The sequence below is a fragment of the Lethenteron reissneri genome, chromosome 11 (genome assembly GCF_015708825.2).
Source record: "Lethenteron reissneri isolate LAM-NWPU_2019-01 chromosome 11, ASM1570882v1, whole genome shotgun sequence".
NCBI lineage: Eukaryota > Metazoa > Chordata > Hyperoartia > Petromyzontiformes > Petromyzontidae > Lethenteron > Lethenteron reissneri.
In genome coordinates this window covers 13,335,621-13,355,394 of record NC_083789.1, presented here as the reverse complement: position 1 = coordinate 13,355,394, position 19,774 = coordinate 13,335,621, and the positions used below count along the sequence as shown (strand labels likewise).

Here is a 19,774-nt window from a genome sequence, read left to right as displayed (position 1 = left end):
ACGGACCTATCGAAGGCCTCATCTGCTGGGGAGCTGGTGCCCGATGGGGCGATCCCCTCTCATAGGTGCCCCTTGCTGCAGGGGGAGCACCACTCCACCACCTTCAGCAGTCGCTGCTTGTGCCGCGACTTAGACAACTCGACGCAGGCTCCTTTGTCGCTGGCGGAAAACCCGGACCCCGGGCCCTGTCCCCTCTCAGAGGTGCTGCATGCCATGAGGGACATCGGATTCAGGCCGGTGCGTGGCGCCGTCGGGAGCCGGCTGCCAGTGCTGGTGCGGCTGCCCACCATCGTCCCCGCCACGAGGGGCAGTCCCCCCGTGCCAAATGCCCTCAAGCACACGCCATCTCCGGCCCCCCCCTCCGTGCCCCCGCCGTGCTTTCGCCGGCTGGGCGCTGACGACAATGACGACGACGATGACGACCGGTGTAGCCTCTACGAGGAGCTGATTGATGACCTCTGTGAAGAGTATTTGCCCTTCCAGTGCAAGGTACGGGGTCCCGGAGGTCGCGATGGCATGAAATCATTGGCCAGTTCGGTATTCGCCCGGTTCGTATTGCCGGCCCAGTGCGAGAGCAACGGCTCGTAGTGAGAAGGTTGCGAGTTCAAATCCTGTTTTGGGGTTGACAAAATGAGCACCACTGAGGAAATCAACAGTGGTGGTCTCCATTTTCCATCCCTGACTCTCAGGGCTCTGAGTAGGGGGATGAGCACCACCTCAATGTTAAAAATCACTTGAAATTTTCTCATTTATAGCGCAAGGCTTTCATCAGGAAAGCGGTTTCACATACGTCTATAATGTGCAGTCATGGCGCATTTGGGAGGGAGTGATGCTGGCTTGGCTCAGTCCGGTAATTTGCGGTGTAATTTTAAAAGTTGGCAAATTTGGACTGGCACGCCGGCACGGCGCACGAGTGATGTCACGGAATCTTTAACGTCTACTCTGACGCAGAGAGCGCGTGTGTTTTTACGCTTGGTATACACACAATACGCCTGTGGCGTTAACCAGGGGCGGCTCGCATCACGACCCTCTGCTGCAAGCGGCCAATGCACGACCACTCCGCCACGTCACCGCTCTATCAGGGGAAGTCGAGCCTGGGACCTCCACTCCCAGCGCCAGTGGTGGGGGGCGGAGGGCGGGGGCGCTGCCGTCACTTGGAGTGGCCGGGGGGAAAATTGATCCGGCTTGTGCGTAACCCGAGCGACGACGGCGGCAGAGGAGGCAGTGGCGGAGGTAGCGCCACTCCCGCTCTGTCACCTCCACCGCCGGCTCAGGAAATGCCACACACCTGTGGCACCCCCCTAACCCCGTGGGGTCGCAGCACAATCGACGGGTTGGGGGAGCTTAGCGGCCTGGGGAATGCGACCTCTGACCCCTGTTAAATGTTGGGTGAGTGAGTGGGGAGTGGTGGTGGCGGCGGCACGCTTGTAAAGCCCCGGCACGTGCGGTGCCGGCTGATGGATCACCGAAATGAGAGCTGTGCGCGCGGATAGAGGGAGAGCCGGGTCTAGCGGGGCTAGCAGAGGGAGCACGGGAAACTCCTAATGGGGCCGTAAATGCGTCGGGGCCATTCCCAGGAAGCTCGTTAAGAAAACCTATCCAAACGGCACTAATCTTGCCTCCCGCTCGGTCTCCTTGCTCACTTTCTGTCGTTGTTTAATTTGAACGAACGATGTGGGTCAAGAGCGGCGTTTGCGCGCGTGCCTGGGCGTGTGTGCACGCGTGTGCTCATGAGCACGTGCGTGCGTTTGTATGTGTCTGCGTGTTGAGTGTGAGTGTTGTGGTCCCAGTGACCTAAGTGATTTTGCCTTTCTGGCCGTAGATGACGTGAGTGCCTGCATATGCATGTGTTCGCACGCTTGGGTGCATACATCAATTCTATAACTGTTCGCTTAAAATTACACCACAAATTTGCTTGTGAGGATTGTTCATTAACTTTCCGGGGATTGGACCAAATAATTGGCGCCTTGTTTAAAATTTGCACACCGCATGACACTTTTACTTATTTGGCTCTATCGGGTGGTGAAGGGTCTTGAGACACATATTTGGCCGGGTCGTCATCATTATTATCGCCATTCCACAGAAGATGACCGAGGAGCGGGAGGAGGAGGCCGGGCGGCTTCAGCGCTCTGCCGGGGAGATGGCGGCCGCGTTGGCGAAGGCGCAGGCGGAGGCGAGGGAGTTGCAGGAGCACGTGCGCCAGCTGGAGAGTGCCGGCAAGGTGCGTTGCAGGGTCCGCCGGCGGTCACACGGTCGCAAGGTCACCAGCAGAGTCGCCAGTGGCGTTGCTGTCGGGAGACGGCCAGATTTGTGTTCTGCCAAGCAATAGCGTGAGAAGTTAACTGGTGGACTGTGGTGCTGGGCTACCATCAGGGCTGCTTTAAATCGGTAGGTATGTGGTGGCCTTAGCGACAAGTTGTTTGCCACATATTCTGGATTATCAACGACCCGGGCAATATTATCAGTGAGGATTAACATAGAGGACCCATAGATTCAAATGGAGACCTATAGATTTGCATGGAACCCTGTAGAGCCTACGTGTTAAACCCTGTAGACTTTCATTAAAATCCGTACACTTCCAGAGAGGACCCATAAACTTGCATGGAGACTGATCGACTAGTATAGAACCACATAGGTTTTGAATAGACTCGTGTAGATGCTCATACACAGACACTCATAGATGTGCAGGCCTCAACAGAGCCATATCCTTGGGGTTGGTGAACCGGAGAATACGAGGTGAGAAACGATAGGCCTGGTCCCCCTATCTGAGGGAGTTGCTTCTGCTTGCCACGGCAGGAGCTGCAGGAGAAGCTGGCGGAGATGGCGTCGGAGCTGCGAACGCAGGAGCAGAAACGCGCTGAAGCGAGACCGTGCCATCCAGGGCCTCTCGCTCGCCCATGAAGGCCAAGGACAAAGAGGTGTGCGGTGATGCGCCGGTGCTCGCATGCGGCCCCCTTCGCTCAGACACCACAGCCCACACTTCCACCTTTCCAGACACGCACCACACACACGTGCACACACACGGACACGCGCACATACCTTCAAACACACCGGAAGAAACAGGCAGCGGCCACACCTGGCACGCACACCCCGTGTGGCCTAAATGCACGCCGCTCAACACGCGCACCGCACGACCGCAGCGTCAGCGCTTTACAGCAAACACGATGCCCACGCACCCATGTGTCTCGAGCATCGCTCGCACCACCACGCACCCCGACGGGGCCGGATGCCGCCGCCCCTGCCCATCCCATTCCCATACCGCCGGTGCTGGCGTCTGTGCCGTTGCCGATCCTGGTGTCGCTGCCGCTGTTTCAGATCTCGGAGCTGTGCGAAGAGTTGGAGAACCGCGACGCGGCGCTGGTGAAGGCGCGTGACGCCACGCACAAGGCCCAGCTGCAGAAGTTCCACGTGCGTCATACTCAGCGAGTGTACACAACTCTCGCATCAGCTGCAGCAGCAGTATCAGCAGCAGTATTTTAATTTGCAACACCGTCTGCAACAACAGCAGGAGTAGTTATAAGAGCATAATCATCTTCATAATTATCATCAAGTCATCGGCACCGTCATTAGCAGCAGCATGAACAGCCGTGTTATTGTTGGCGGAACACTTGGTACAGTTCCTGGTGCAATTAGGATTATTATCGCGCCCAAGTGATGTAACTGTTGTGCCCGGGTTGGTTTGGGCGACTCACCCATGTAGCCGGTCTTCAAGAAGTCGTATCCCGAATAGCCACACAGCTCTCTACTTTATTTGTGTTTATAGTGGATTCATAGTGTCCCCCTGTTTACGGGCAGTCGGACGTGCGGACACGTGGACAGACAGACAGTGGACGGACGGAGCCGATGTTAATGGTTTCAACCGTAGTCGGAAAGCTTTACAAATTGAACCTGCACCATGCCATTAAACCATCAAGCCGAGCCTTACCCTGGCCTTTGACCCCGTGACCTCGGCCCCGACCCCGCAGGGAGCGGAGGAACAGCACGCGCTGCTTACGCAGAAGGAAGAGGAGCTGTGCGAGCTGCGCGCGGCCACGCAGCGCTCGCTCACCGAGACACAGCGCGCCCAGCGGGCGCTGCGCCGTGCCGACGAGCGCCTCGCTGACGCCACGGCGCAGAGGGATGCCGCCGAGGAAGAGAAGGAGGGCGCCGTGCTGGAGCGCCAGCGCGCAGAGCGGGGCGTGCAGGTGAGCCGCTGTGTGGCTGTGCCTGCGTGAATGAGTGAGTGACATACTCCGAGCAACTATTAAAGCTCGTGGGCGGGCCGATGCCACACGTTCCCTCATTCTCACCGAGCGTCGTCTCTCCTCTTCCTCCTCCCCCTGCATCGCCATCTCTTCCAGGAGCTGCGCTCGGAGCTGGAGCGAGCAAAGCGCGAGCGCGTGAGCGGGAGCTGGAGCTGGTGCAGGAGCACGAGTCGCACCGGCGCGACTGTGAGCACCGTTTGGCGTCGCATGAGTTGCTGGTGCGCAGGCTCACCGACAGCCTGGCCGACCGCGACCGCCTGCTGCAGGTACGGCCGCGGTTCTTAACGGCCTTGTCGGAGACAGTAAGGCGATACCGCCGATTGATTGAGGCGAGGGTACGGGTCTCTACTGCGTGACCCGAGGGCAACGAGTGGATGGTCCCAGCCCGGTCGCCAGTGACCGCGCGTGAAAATGTGGTTTGTCACTTGGCCACACGCAGAGGCGGTTAGAAGGCGGTACCTTCCAGTTCCCTACGTTGTGTAGCACGGGGCGACGGTGGACCGCTGCTTGCTCTGAGATGTCCCAAGGGAAACGTGTCGATGTCAAGGCACAACTGACATAGAACCAGAATGAGAGCAACAATATCAAGGGCCTTGCGTCCCCATCGCAGCGGTGGCGCTATGGCAGGTGCCTTCACGGGTTGTTTGGTTTGTGTGGTCGTTTGATTGCGGTTGTGCAGGAGTACACGGAGCTCCTACGAGGCTCGGACCAGCTCCCCGACGGAAGGGCACCCTCATCGCCGCCCTGCAGCAGCGACTCAACGAGCAGCACCAGCTGCTGGAGGTGCGGAGCTCCCTGTTGCTCGCGCACGTGCACACAGACAAATATCCCCGTGTAGGTCACGTTCATTGTTGGGGCAAGGGCTTGCTAGCGAGCACCTGTGAAGGCTGACAGTGCATGAGTGGGTGGTTTGGCCAGCACCACGTCCCGGCAGCCTTTGTCTTCCTAATTATATGTTTTGGACGCCACATGCCAGGTATTTTGAGCCGACCGAAGGGATATTGTCACTGAAACTCAGGTTGCCGGGTTAGTCGCACAGCATGCTAATCGCTGCGCCAACGCTCCCCAAACACGTGTGTACAAACACACTCGGAGCGTGAATCAATACGACCGATTTATAAACCAATGTTATTTTACTAAGTAGATTTCTGAGATATGCTACTGCAAGGTTACGTCATCCCACTCAAGGATAAAGAAAAATCATGCATTGAAAACTGGAATCTCGACGCCAGGCGATGACATCTTATGGAGGAATAGCAACTTATCACCAAGCTTACAACGGGAGGGTGGGGGGGGGGAGCGGCGAGGGATGGGGGGGGTAAGGGGGCGGCAACGAGTCGCTACCGTGGCCGTCGACAGGAGGTGGTGCTGTCCCGGCGGTAACCGTGAGTCCGCTGGTGCCCGTGTGCCGCGTAGAGAGCGGACGAGGCGAGGAGTGCGGCCCTGCAGCACAAGGAAGCGGAGATTGTGGAGCTGCGGCGGGAGCTGGCGGAGCGCTCGCGCGACCTGGAGCGCCTGCGTGCCCTCCTCGCCGGCAAGGACGAGACGATCCAGGCAAGCGACGCCACCCATACGCTCGCTCGCTCGCCCATTCACCCACCCGCTCACCCTCTCACCCACTCGACCGCCCGCTCACCCTCTCGTCCATGCCTGTGGACGCGCTCCCTCACATCGTCTCCACCCGTCGCGACCTTGTCGCCGTCGTCATCGTCACCATCTCACCACCGCCGTCACCGACGCCGGCTCCCTGACCGCGGCGGTGGCGCTGGCGCGAACAGGGTCTGGACGAGCTGATGCGGGAGCGCGACGCGGAGCTGCAGAGGCTGGCGTCGGCGTGAAGGAGAGCGACGCGCACGCGACGAGGCGGGGGAGGCGCTGGACGGCTCGCTGGCGGACGCGGAGCGGGCCCGCGCCTTGCTGGCGCAGCGCGAGACCGAGCTGGAGGTGCGACGCCGCCCGCGTTGGCACGGTTGCACGCTCGCGCTCATACAAATACGCACGCACGGCCCGTACGCGCGCTCGTGTACGTGCACATACGCACGCACTCGTACGTACATACACAACGATACAAGCAGATACCCACTGGGCATAGACACATCCACACAGATACACACGCCTACACTCACGCAAACCCATTCAGCGACTGTCATCTATGAGCCCTTGTATCCGTGTGTATCTGTGTACATGCACCAGGCGGCGCGCCAGGCCCTGCTGGAGCGGGCCGAGGTGGGGGCGCAGGAGCTCGTGCGCCAGCTCACCGAGCGCCTCGCCGACAAGGAGCGTCTGCTGGAGCAGGCGCTGTCCGAGGGGGGGCGCCCAGGCGGCGACGCGCCGCGCGAGGGCCGGCGGCTCGCCGAGCTGCTGGCGCAGTTGCGCGACAAGGAGGAGTGCCTGGAGGTCAGGATCCTCTCCGGCTCACTCGCTCGCTCGCTCGCTTCGTTGCGCGCTCGCTAGGTCCGCGCTCGCTAGCGAGGGGGGGGGAGGCAGGCACGCCCAATCAATGCAGGGGCCACCACCGATGTCGCCGCTCTCAGCCGAACGAGAATTCCCCACGATTATCCCAATCGCACTATCGCCGTCGCGTCCTGAGGCGAAGTCGAGGGCGGCACTCCCACCCACTGCCAGACAAGAATCGTGTCAGTCGCATGATCGTTCAACTCGTATTTGGCCAGATTAAGTGCCTAATGGTTTGAATGTGATGGGGTTTATTTTTCGTTGTGTGCAGTCATTGGTGTTTGGGTCATTAACTCACAACTCTTTAGAATCCGGTTATTGGGAACCTGGTTCTTGAGAACCCAGTCGAACCCAGGCACTCGGCAGCACCGGCTCGGCATCCCTGACCTCTGTGCCACCCGGCCATCTGCCTAAATGTGTCACGGTTTTGGTCTCGCCCGTTGCCGTTGTGTGTAGGCCGAGCGCGCCGAGCGGGCGCGCCAGCAGCGGGAGATGGAGCAGCTCCGGCGCCGGCTGGCAGAGGCCGGGGGAGAGCGGTGGACGGAGAGGGAGGGAGACGCGGAGAGGGTGAAGGAGGGGGATCCGGGCCAGGAGACGTTGACGCACGTGGAGCTGGGACGACTCCATGCCGTGCTGCAGGAGAAGGACTCCATCATACACGTGCGTCTTTCGCGGAGACGGAACGATGAATGAATGCGTGTATGAGTGTGTGTGTGCAGATGAGCGAATGCATTAATGGGTGTGCAAATGAATGTATGATTGTAAGGATGAGTGAATAAATAACAGTGAGAGAATATGTTATTGAATGACTCAATTACATTTGTGTCAGCAAATGAGTATAGCGTCTACATTCAGCCAACCCCGTCTCAAGACTGCGCCTTCCCCTACCACCGTTCCTACCGCGGGGCCCTGCGTGTCGGGGTTCGGTGGCGATGGCTGTGCGCGCGTGTGTGCACGCTCTGTTGAAGGCCATACGGGGGCCCCTTTGCCTCTGCGTGGGCGGTGCAGAGGCTTGTGGAGAACGGGCAGGAGAAGGACCGGCTACTCACCCTGGTGCAGGCGCCGCCCCGGACGCTGGAGCTAAAGCAGACGCTGCGCATCTTGAAGGACGAGCGGGGTACGGAGCGGTGTACAGAGCGGTGGGCACCGAGGGGCGGGAAGAGGAGAAGCTTGCCCGTTGCCTCGCAACGTTCGGGACCGGCGCCACCGCGTTTGGCAGACGCAATCTGCGGTCACTTCGCAAGCAGAGGGCGACGTTGTGTTGAGATCCGTTGTTTAAGGGCGCCTTTCAAATCTAAACGATTATTATCATTGCCGTGTGTGATCCCGATTGAGTTATTTGCGGTGTAATCTTTCGGATTTGGCAAATATGAACTGTGACGCCGCCACACAATGGCCTGCTCGTTTGGAATGACATCACAGAGATCTGTAACATCCTCGGCCAATATTCGTACAGAGTGACATCTGAACCGTTACTGGGCACCCTACTCTGTTCGCCAACCCAAACCGAGCAGCTCGGTGAAGTATGGTCAAACCACCCCCGTTACTGCCACGGCATGTGAAGACCATCCAGCAGTGGATTGACAACGGACTATAATTCATATCGATATCTTGATGTGATTATTGTGAAGATTAATGACAAAGGCGTTGGGTTATTTTTCCGATCGCTTCTCTCCGCAGACAAAGAGACCCGGCAGAATTTGTTGGGCGAGGAGGAGGAGGAGGAGGACGACGAGGATGATGTGGGCTGTCACGAGGAGGATGAGGAGGACGAGGAGGAGGAAGAGGAGGGTGGTGACGATGACAGGACTGTACCGCCCGCGCCGTTCGGAGGCGAGGGAGCCCCGCGGCGGGGCGAGCGGCCCTCCGGCATCCGCTGGCGTCGTCCCCCGAGGCCTCGCGGTCCCAGGGAGCGCTTCGGCCAACGCAGGAGGTGGAGCTCTTGAACAAGGAGGTGGATCGGTTGACACAGGAAGTGCACCGGCTGACACAGGAAGTGCTGCTTCTGCGAGTGCGGAGTCCAAGGAACCCGGTCGGAGCGAAACCGGAGACCGGCAGCGACGCCCACGAGGTGAGTGAGAAAGCCCACTCCTAGGTCAGCTCAGCCTAATAAGAGCACCCGGTGTGGTGTGTAAACATCAGCAGTCGGGAGTCAAAAGGCGGCCAGGCGCGTCCCTGGCCACACCACCTTCTCGTGCACTTTGCCGGCCTTGGTAACATCACTTACCCGCGCAATCTGCACGGCTAAACGGGCTACGTATGTTTAACTTATTTTGCACCTTACGTAGGCATGTTAATCGAAGGTACGTCTTTGTCTCGTGTGCAGCTCCTCTTGATGGAGCAGGAACAGGAGGGTGGGAAGCTGCAGCAGCTGCTGCACGCAGAACAGCAGGTGTACCAGCACCTGGCTGCCCTGCCGCAGCATGCGGACAGGTGAGTGTCTCACACGCGCGCACGCCTTTGTGGTGAGCTGTTGCCTATTACACTCCTACTTCTGGAACAACAACCTCCATTGGCGTGGACTGAGACGACTGACATGCACCACCTGTGCCATCTGCATTGTCACCGCCCGGCCCTCCGCTCGTCACTTCCAATGGCACAAAAATGTCCTTCACGAGCCTCCTCCACTCGCGCACAGCCTCTTGGGCAGTGGGCAATACACAATAACAATGACCGCCATTAAGTGGGGGGGGATGTCACCACTTTGTTTGCGCCAGGCTAGGTGCACTATAAGGCCGTCACGTGAAGTGAGGAAGTCTCGCCACTGGCAGGATGTCACGGGACAGACCCAGGCGGTTTGGGTTGACTGAGATGTGATCACCTGCGTGGAGTCGTATAATTATCTTTTAGATTTCCTGACAAGAACAGCGGCAGCATCGCACGGTGAGTACTCAAATTGTCCTCGCCGAGTTGTGCCGTGCTAACTTCTCCGTCCCGGCGCCGCCACAGCCGCAGCCTGCAGGAGGAGCTGGCACGCGTGCGGACGCTGCGACTGCAGCTGCTGGACGGGCTGCGCGCCAATCGCGAGCTGCGGCACAACCTGGAGGAGCTGTCGCGCGAGCTGGAGACCTCGCCAGGTGGGGCGGGGGGCGACCGCCCTCGGGAGGCTTAGCGAGCGGCCGTGCGGTCGCGACGTCGTCGTGTCCTTCCTCGCCGATCGTGCGATGGGTGGGCAGGTTGAGGGGTTAGCGGAGGTGGCTCCAGGCCAGCGCACCTCGGCCTCGCTCGCTCAGCCGGACTACCGGGCTGCCCCCGTAGTCTGGTTGCTCCGTTCAACCGTAGCCCAGCAAGTATGTGCGACGTTACGTGTCGTGGGTGTGACGTTAGAGGTCGTGGGTGCGACGTTACGTGTCGTGGGTGCGACGTTGGGGGTCGGGCGTGACGTGAGGGTGAGACGGGTGATCAGTTATAGTTTTTAATGCAGACCATTCCAGGCAAATGGAGAAGTTTGGAGAAACGAGATGGGGAGGAGAGGTGGCGGCCATGAGGTGGGTGGTGGTGAGGGTTGTCGTGAAGTTTTAGTAATTTATGATTGCACTGTTTATGTTGTTAGGAGGTTGATCTGTTTACAAACGCGCACAAGTGCGCAGGTACATACGCACGTAGATGCCTACACGCACGGGTTCATACCCGTTCATAGCCACACCGCCAAGCGCACGCACACACACACACGCGCGGCCTGCCACTGTGACATCGCTGTTGTTACTAATGGAATCTGTCTGCCTGTCGAGTGTGTGTGCGTGCACGCTGTCTGCGTGCGTGTCTGTACCAATTAACCCCGGGTTTATTGTGTTCAACTGCTCGTCTCTCTCTGAAAACATTTTACGAGTGCAATAGCATTGCAAAGCTGGCCCCGCTGCAGGCTGGACACGAGTGGGAGGCACGGCGGGTACACGGGGTTTGTTCAGTAGTTGAATGTCCCGTTTCTTTTGATAATTAAACTCCTCCCTGTGCCCATTTACGTTCACTCCATTTGATGATTGTTTACTTTACAAAGCATTGCACACACACACAACAAAGACAAAGATCCCCCGTATAGCCTGAACAGACTGTTGGGGAAAGTGCTATTAGCAAGCACCTATGAACGTCGGCACAGCACACGAGGGGGTGGGTGGCCAACACCACGCCTGGCCGCCTTTGTCTCCCCAGTGGTGATGTTTACACACCATACCAGGTACTCATTTGAGGCCGAGTCGAGAGGCCCAGATCCCGTTCAGATATTCGTCACTGGTGTTGGCTGTAGAGAGACCGACACAATGGCACACAAAAAAAACCATAGGGACATTGACAGAGCACATTCCGTCAGGAGGGGAGGGTAGAATGCTGAACGTCCATGTGAAGACCTGCACTTGTCGAGTTTACACGGGGTCGAGGAGGGTAATGTTAGTTGTACGGATGGGTCTGTGTGTGCGAGTGCACGGTAGCCGAGTCGCCTGTCGAGGCTCAGCGCGCGTCACCGCTAATCCCTGAATGTAAACGCGCGCGGAGCCGAGCGGCGTCGTCATCGTCACCCCTAATAAACAAACACGCTGCAAGTTCACACGGCACACTCGCCCTTGTGTTGCATTCCCCCCACCCCAAACCCGGCCCACCCACCGTGGCTCAACAAGGGGGGGGGGTCAAGACGCCCCCCCACAAAACCCAGGCCACAAAGGTCCTGGCCCAGTCATTGTAGCTGTGCCGGCCAAAGCCACTTCACTGTGTAAACTGAATCGCAAGTACGCCCCTCCCGGTGGCACCGCCCGGGGTGTCTCGTTGTCCCCGGATGCCGAGGCTCCGAGACGGATGACGTTATTGGTTAAGGGCCCCTTTGCGTGGAGTGGTGGTGCAGCAGTTAGCTCACTGCGCTGTGAACCCAGCCACCTGTGTTCGATTTCCGACCACTTCTAACAGTCGTGGCAAGTGATATCTGAACTGATACTGGGCTCCACCCACCCTGCTCTTTACGAACCCACATTGACCAGCTTGGTGAAGTATGATCACACAACCCTCATGACTGATACAGCGTGCCGAGGCCTCCATCCAGCAGTGGATCGATTAAGGGCTGTGAATGATGAAGGGCTCATTGAGACCAGAAGTCTCTGGCGCAGCCACACTGCTGCCCTTCCCACATTGCCTGTCATGCCATCACCGAACCTGACCAGACCATCAACCAAAGCAGTGAACCACCGTGAACTCTATGCGAGTCTGCAGGTCTCTGCATTCTGAAAAATTCAACTGAGCCAATCGGATTAATCCACCGACTAAAGCCCTTTGCTGGCTAAACCTAACCGGACTTAGGCTCGTGAGTCGCTATTCATCCAGCCGTACACGAGAGAGAGCCAGGCCCGTGTGACACTTCCAAGATCCTGTCCTTGCTTTGTGCTCCCCTTATGGTGATCCTTAAGAGGGGAGTGAATGGGCCCTCCGCTACAGGACATGGGGACCCACATCAGGGCCTTGAGCTCGTTGCGGCCACACGCCCTTTGTGGCAGTGGCCCAATCGTACGGTTGGGGGTGGCGGTTGAACAAAGAAATGAGTGAGCGAGCGAGTCCACTTGGCTGGCTGAGAGTGGTGCCCATCACCTGCCAGCGAGCATTCAAATCGGCACGGGAGCGATGAGATGACGCACGCCAACACGCGCTTCCCTGCGTAGCAACCGCAACAGAAAATCACAACAGAACGACTCCCACCACCCACTTGGCTGGCTGGGAAGTCAGCCGGGCATTCCCACCGTGGGATGAATGGACGTAAATCCTTGACTACCAGTGGCGCAGCTATCTAGTGCAGGCGGTGCAAAGGCACACGGACCCACGGCCGAAGAGGTCCGGTGCTGGGCTACGAAGAGATGGGCAGGAAGCCTCATTGAATTCCTTGCACCAGAGGCTACGCCAACCACGCTATGCCACGGATACCACACTATGCCACGCATATAGACTCGCATAAAAGCCCATAGAGACCCTAAAGTTAGAGGAGAGGGGACATTTTCATGTTTCATTCCTCGCACTTGGGCTCCGTGCCAATCACGCTACAACCACACACCTGAGGGTTGCTCCCACACCCACAACAGTTGTTTGACGTCACATGACAACGCCACCCCAGTGTGCAGTGCGTGTCCAGAAACCACAAGTGCCGATTGAAAATTGATTCTTGACTAGCCGAGCCCTGCCCGTGGATTAAATTCACAACGGCAAGCGAGGGTTGAGAGGGTGTCTGAACCCTGATTACTCTGTTTCAATCGCTTACAGTACACCAATTTTTGAATATAAGTAATTTCTAGACTATTTTTACACTTTTTTTCCCCTTTGGGAATAAAATGAACTCTTGAGTTTCTGCTTTGCTCAGTTGAGCGCCAAGGCATTGGTGCTCATCAACTGTTGCTGAATTTTGCAAACCTGGACCTTGACTCGGGGTACACAATGGCCTACTCCTGTGAATGGCACCACGGGTTTTACGTCCACTCTCAAGCAGACGGCGAGTCGAATGATTGTGCAGTATTTACCAGGGTGATCGTTGGACTCAAACCGCGAGCCTCTGCAACAACAAGCGCCCTGAGCCAGCGGCATAAATACCACATTAGGTACATCTGTAAAGCTGCCACTGTTGGCTAACTACAAAGTAGAATTAATACGATTAAAATTCACAGCCCTTATTCCGCTGCCGGATTGTACCTGCACATAGACATGTAGACGCCAATATATGTGCAGATGTTTTATCGAAATAATTCACAGCACTTAAACCACTGATGAGTGGAGGCCTCTCCAGGCTGTGTACTGCACCAGTTAAGAACGAAAATAATCACGTGGATCAATGCAATATAATCGGCAGTTATTTTGAAATAATGACAGCAGCGGTAGATTTACGCTTCTAAGGCCTGTAATGGGGGATGTTCATGATTACACAAAGTCGTTATCGGCGGCCGCCGGGTGAGACTCACGACTGAGAATACGAAAATAATACCTCGGCCTAGAGAGCACGTCCATCGTGGAAATGGAGCAATGAAATCGGCTCAAGTGCAAGTTGCTCCATGGATTGTTGCGTTGCAAGTCCCTGAGGGTTCCGATGCGGACAGATCATGGACATTGTGCTGCTGCTAGGTGATGCTGCATAGCAACAAGTGTGCAAGTGGGTAGGTGGTGGGTAGGTGTGGAGGTGGGTAGGTGTGCAGATGGGTAGATCAGCAGGTGGGTAGATGAGTAGGTAGGAAGGTGTGAAGATGGGTGCGGACAGGTGTGAAAATTGATGTGTAGGCAGAACGTGGTGTGTATCATGGTGGGTGAGTGGCTGGGTGAGCGATCGTGTGGGTGAGCGAGTGGCTGGGTGAGCGATCGTGTGGGTGAGTGGTGCACCCATGTCCAAACTAGATTGTTACCTACCTGCTTGTGTGCGCACGTCTTGACGTGCTTTTGTCTTTGTGTGTGCGTGCATGTTTCCACGTTTGTGTGCCCGTGTGCATGTCCATCCGTGTCTGTTCATTTGTGTGTATCCATGTCTGTGTGCATGTGTATCATTGACTGTGTGTGTGTCTGTCTGTGTCCGTGCCCACAGGTGTCTCTGCTGTTCGTGAGCTGGCGCTGGAAGTGGATCGCTTGCGGCAGCAGCTGGAGGAGTCGCAGCGGTGGAACGCATCCCTTCAGGGACGACTCGGGCTCCACGTCGCGAACAACGACACGGCCCGTAAGCGTGCTTCCACCATCGCTCGCTCGCTCATCGCACGCACTCACTCACTCCACGTGTGCACCAGAAATCAACCGTTCAGCCTCGAGATTACTATACGTCCACCAGATAATCGCCAGAAATCCGCCAGACATCTACTCTTCATCCATTCATCCTCCAGACATCAATCATTCATCCACCAGATATCCACCATACATCTACAATTCACCTAGCAGTTAACTCTTTCGCTGTCTGATAGGAGCCAGTCTTTTATTTCTGCCACGCTGATTATTTTTTCAAATCTGACCATTGAAAGGGGCACAAGTACCATGCCCCTGGAATGTCATTACTCAATCCGATATGTCCACGGCCATGACCAGAGCCACAGCCGTGGCGGTAGGAAGTATACTGGAGTGTGGTGTGCCGACCCAGGCAGGCCAGCTGAAATGAAGCCCCGGAGTCCCCCGTGCGCGTTCTGCCCGTGCGCGCTCGCAGGCACAGACAGCCTCGTGAGCGGCTGGAATCAGACGTCGTACATGAGCTTCCAGCTGGCGGAGCCGGAGGGGCTGGAGGAGGAGCTGCTCGCACTGCCGCTCGCCGATCTCCGTAACAAGGTCAGGAGCTCGGGGGAGAGGGGGCCGTGTCGGAGACACAGGGGGGGGGGGGGGGGTGCATGGATGAACGTGGACACGTCGAGGAAACCGGGTACATCTGGGAGTGCACAGAAGAGGCATGGGGACACGACACTTCCCCCGTTTCTGCAAGATTTCCGAATGAATTTTTCTTTTTTCAGTAACATGACGGTGGTAGCATGCTCAGAATATAAAATATTAAAATTAAACGGAAGCACAGCTGACACGTCGATCCATGGGGACACGTGAGGACATATGAAGTCGCATGACACAGCAGTGGATAGACCATGGCCGATAATGACGAGGATGATGTCTGTCACCCTGACAGGCCCTGCAGCTCACAGCGCAGCTCAAAGATCTGCACTTGGCCAATCAGGAGCTGGAGCGAAAGGTCGGGGAGCGCGAGTTGGCCAATCAACTCGCGAGCTGCCGTCTGGACGAGGCGGAGAATGAGAGGAAACAGATGGAGGACGAGGTGAGGGCGACGAGGAGGAGGATGGAGGAAGTGGAAGCGATGACGAGAATGAAGGAGGCGGAGGCGACGAGGAGGAGGATGGAGGAGGCGGAGGAGGCACCGAGGGAGATGACGCAGTCCCATCGGCGGCTGGTGCTGGGCTCCGATGGCAGCGACGGTGACGTGGTGGCGCTGCTGGAGAAGCAGGTGGAGGTGAGAGGTCGTCAGATGGCCACGCGCATGAACAACGACTGCAACAACAGCAGCGTGATGCCGTACGGCGCATTCACGCAGCTGCAGTCACGCCTCTAAATGGTTTAAAAACGTAACAACACTCGCAAGGATAGAGACGTATGGGTGGGGGAGGTTCAGGGCGGGGGATCCTGGGTGAGAGGGGAGAGTGAGAGAGAAACCTGTGGCACAACTTGGCACGGAGCAGCCGGTGCCCAGTGGCGGTGGTGTTGATGGCCGTGGTGGTGGTGATAGCATTGGTTGTGACAATGGTGGTGGTTGCGTTGCGGCTCTGGCAACCTCGAGTCAACTGAACGCTCTGACTTTGTTTGTGCAGGGGCTCCTGGCCGACCTCGCCGGCACCCGGGCGCATCTGCGAGACGCGGAGGGGCGCTGGCGCCAGGCGGCGACGCGGCTCGAGGAGGTGGGCGCCCAAAACGACTGGAGCGGGAGCTGGAGGGCGTCACGGCGTGTTTGGAGGAGGAGGGTTTCCTGTCCTTCGACGATTTGCGGTGAGCGCCCTGCTCTAGCTACTACTTTCCAACTTGCGCCCGCCGCTGGCTTGCAGCGGCTTCCTCGCTGTAAGATCGGCGGCGGTGACGGCGCGCAACGCTTGTGCTCACGCAGGGAGGAGCTGCGGCGGCTCCGTCGCAGTCCGAAGGCTCGTGAAGGGAAGGAAGGAGCGGCGCGGATCACGGGAGCCACCACGGAGGACGTGGACGCCAGCGGGAAGCCGCCGGCACCCGAGCCGGCCGAGCTGGTGCAGCGCCTGAGCGATGCCGAGCGCGTAAACGAGCTGCTCCGGCGCCAGCTGGAGATGAACACGAGCGTCGACGGCGACAGCAGCTTCAACCCCGACCTCATCGTGGGCATGGCGTGCGAGATCGAGCGCCTCAATGCGGAGCTCGGTGCTATCCGGCAGCACCAGCTGTCGGCCGAAACGGACCGGTGCACGTCCTCCTCCGTCGACCGGAGCGAAGGCGGCGCCGCTCTCGGCGAAGAGCCGCTGTCACCGCTGTCACCGCTGTCACCGCTGTCACCGCTGTCAGAGCCGCCACCCTCACCGTCGCGCGTTGTGGGGTCAAAGGCCGGGCGGGTGAGTCGCGTCGGCGGTGGTGAAGGAGTCGTGCATCGTGGCGCGCCCCGTAACCGCGGCCGGGCACCGATTGTCCCCCCCAGCCTTGGCTGGCATCGCCGTGCAGCATTTGGCTGCGACTTGCCGCCGGGATTGCTGGCGCTGGAACGCTGGCGCCTGGCTGTAACTCTGCGTGCTGTGTGTTTTTTCTTTCCAGAAATCGCGGCTGCCGGTCCCCAAGAGGCCGAAGGTCTCGGCAGCAGTAGTGGCCGCCCCTCCTCCCGCCCGCTGCTCCGCTCAGTCCGATGCCCTCTCGTCTCCAATGAGCGGTCACGCGATGCTGTCCGAAGGTCACGTGACAATATCCGGAGGTCACGTGATGCCAACCGCAGGTCACATGATATCGGTTGAAGGCCATGTGATGCCGGTCGGAGGTCATACGCCACCGGCAGGAAGTCACGCGACACCGGCTGGAACTCACGCGACGGCGATCGAAGGTCACGCGGCACCGGCCGGACGTCACGTGACTTCGGCCGGCGCACGCGCGACCACCCCGGGCGGCGCCGACGCGGCTCAGCGCGAGGGTGGCGCGGGGCCGTGCGAGGCGGACTCTTCGCGGGTGGAGCTGGAGCACATGCGAGCGGCGCTGGAGGACTACAAAAAGCAGAACCGCGCGCTCGAGGAGCGGCTCCTCCTGGCGAACAATGCAGCGGTGCCACCAGGGCTGCTAGCGCCGCCACCGAGCGGTGGGTCTCGCCGGGGGCGCTTGCGGACAACCGCCGGGTGCCTGCTCACAGGGAGAGCGGCGGGGCGCTCTTAACCCCGATTACTCCAGATCGAACTGATCTTAGATTTTTACTGGAATGGTATCGGCCACAGATGCTGCTGTGGTTATAACGGTCAACACAATGGACTTGCAAACCGGAAATCGGCGTTTCCATCTCCTAGCCTGGCAGTATAATCACAAGCTGGGCCTCCTCTAGGTTAACTCGGCCTAAAATGATTTTCTGCAAGTTAAGTTGTCGGCGTCTGTACCGTTTGCTAGATGTGACGCTGCTGACCACATCGGCGCCATGTCGCGCGTGCACCGGCGTTCGCCAACATCCCCGCTGCGTTTGTGTTGCAGGAGAGGCGAGCCTGGCCTGCAAGGGAGTGCAGGTGGAGGTGCAGGACCTGGGCTATGAGACGTGCGGGCGCAGCGAGGCAGAGGACTACTCCGGTGAGACGCCGCCCGGCGCTCTCGCCCCGGGGCCAGGCCGTGTGGCTAAATGTGAGCAGCGGGGGTGGTGGCAGGGGTCAGAGGGCAAGGGAAGGGGCACAAGCAGAGGCGGGAGGGAGCGGGAGTGTTTTCCAACGATGTGATTTTAGCGACAACATATTGCCAGAGCGATAAGTTACTCTTAAGAGGAGGAGCAGTTCTAGGAGTGGGGTTAGGATGTTGTCTATCCTGTGGTCGCTGCAATTTGTTAATTCTCATTACACTATTCAGTTTATCTGGCGACATCTAGTGGCTATGTTGAGCTCGTTGGGCCACTTCGTTTAAAGATCGCACCACTGGGGGGGGGTGGGCTAGGTGGGGGGGGACTGAGGGTTTGGTTGTTGCAGCCGTCATGAAGGTCCGAGAAAGGACGGGAACACCGCTACCGGCAGAGAAGGGAAACAAAATCGTGGAGGTGCTCGGTCGACAACAAAACACGGAGTGGATCGCCGAGTTGAGGGGCGACCAGGCCGACGAAATGGAAGCCAAGATGAAAGCAACCGTCGGCTTTTGCCGGCGTCCCAAAGGTGGTGCACGCGGAAACACGGGGCGGCCCGTCCGCGGGGGGCCACCGAGAGGCGCTACCATCAATCACGGGGCGACGGGGTGGGGGGGGGGGAGAGCGGGCAAGGGAGAGAGCCGCACCCTGCCGGGCGGGGGGGGGGGGGCGCGTGTTTTTGCGGAGCCGCCACCGGGCTTATTAATCGCGGGGAAAGCAAAGCACGACGCGGCTGACGCTAAGCAGGCGCCCGTTAAGACGTCGGCGCGTAGCCGTTAAGCTCGCCGCTAGCCCCGTGTAATTGGAGCCGCGGAGAGCGTGCGCCTGCCACGCAAGGGGTAATAGTGCCCAATTAGGGGGGCGGGGGTGGGGTGGTGGGCGGGGGGGGGGGGGCGACGGGGGGCGGGGGGGCGACGGGGGGCGGCCACTGCCGGAGCCCTGCCCGGTCCGGTTCCTGCTTTGTTGTCGGGGCCTGCGCAGCGTCGCGCGGAGGAGCGGGGATAAGTGCTGTAATCACGCCGCGCCGGCCCCCAGCCTGGCTGGCGCCAGCGCTCAGCGGCTCGGCCGTTTCAAGTGCAGGGAGCGCCGCCGCCGCTACGGAGAGCAAGCGCCGTATTAGTTTCATTTCTTTAGGAAACCGCTCGGGGCCCTCAGCTTCTCGAGCACAGGGAGTCTCCGCGGTCCTGGCCCCATTCATCGATGGCTGCGCGAAAACACCGTCACATTAAATTTGGTTCTGCGCTTAATTTGGATACATTCCAGCCCTGAGAAATTTGAAATATTGTGTCCGATTGTCACGTGATGAACATTACCCTCGGTGGCGGAGCGGGTGGGAAAGTGCTGCCCTCTGCTGTGTTGACCAGAGGTCGCATGCAGGGATGTCACAGGTAGCTCTGTGATATTCACTTCTGCGAGCCCTCCTCTAACACGAAGGACTGGCACTGCGTCGTGAGCGATCCGAGTGGGTGTGATGCGTCATGTCATGGACACGATCCCGGTACTACGATCGCCACCTCGGCTGGTATCGCTCGCCCGCCCCGACGAACACGGAGAGCTCCGTGACGTTATTTTCGTCCACACGGTCGCTCTGAGAGGCATGGGGAAGGAGGTGACTGCGAGATGAAGTCGTCTGAGTGGCGTCGCCCGTGGCGAGGCTGCGGATGGAGCCGGCCGCGTGCCGCTCGGCGCCCTTAAGCGTTTCCAGATGCGGCCGGGGGGCAGCAGGGCCAGCCGGGGCGGTGCCGGCGCTCTCCCTACCTGTGGCCCCCCGGCCCAACCCCCTCCTGCGCCC

The 19,774-nt window shown here is 58.9% G+C and overlaps 2 protein-coding genes across 2 annotated transcripts in view; both read left to right on the top strand.

Moving 5' to 3' along the window:
- LOC133341200 (CDK5 regulatory subunit-associated protein 2-like) overlaps positions 1-2,901 on the top strand; it is a 32,415-nt gene extending 29,514 nt beyond the window's left edge. The window contains exons 10-11 of the mRNA XM_061549654.1: positions 2,084-2,221; positions 2,797-2,901. Of these exons, the coding sequence (XP_061405638.1) occupies positions 2,084-2,221; positions 2,797-2,901 (243 nt within the window). The remainder of the gene's footprint in view (positions 1-2,083; positions 2,222-2,796) is intronic.
- On the top strand, positions 2,898-16,596 carry LOC133341199 (myosin-3-like). The gene is made up of 18 exons (XM_061549653.1): positions 2,898-2,918; positions 3,316-3,408; positions 3,966-4,184; positions 4,341-4,510; positions 4,924-5,027; positions 5,661-5,798; positions 6,023-6,099; positions 6,438-6,641; positions 7,155-7,358; positions 7,707-7,815; positions 8,537-8,769; positions 9,025-9,131; positions 9,648-9,775; positions 14,227-14,355; positions 14,830-14,948; positions 15,295-15,633; positions 15,989-16,163; positions 16,279-16,596. The coding sequence occupies exons 1-18, from the start codon at positions 2,898-2,900 to the stop codon at positions 16,422-16,424; spliced, it is 2,715 nt and encodes a 904-aa protein (XP_061405637.1). The 3' UTR covers positions 16,425-16,596.
- The last annotated feature ends 3,178 nt before the right edge of the window (positions 16,597-19,774 follow it).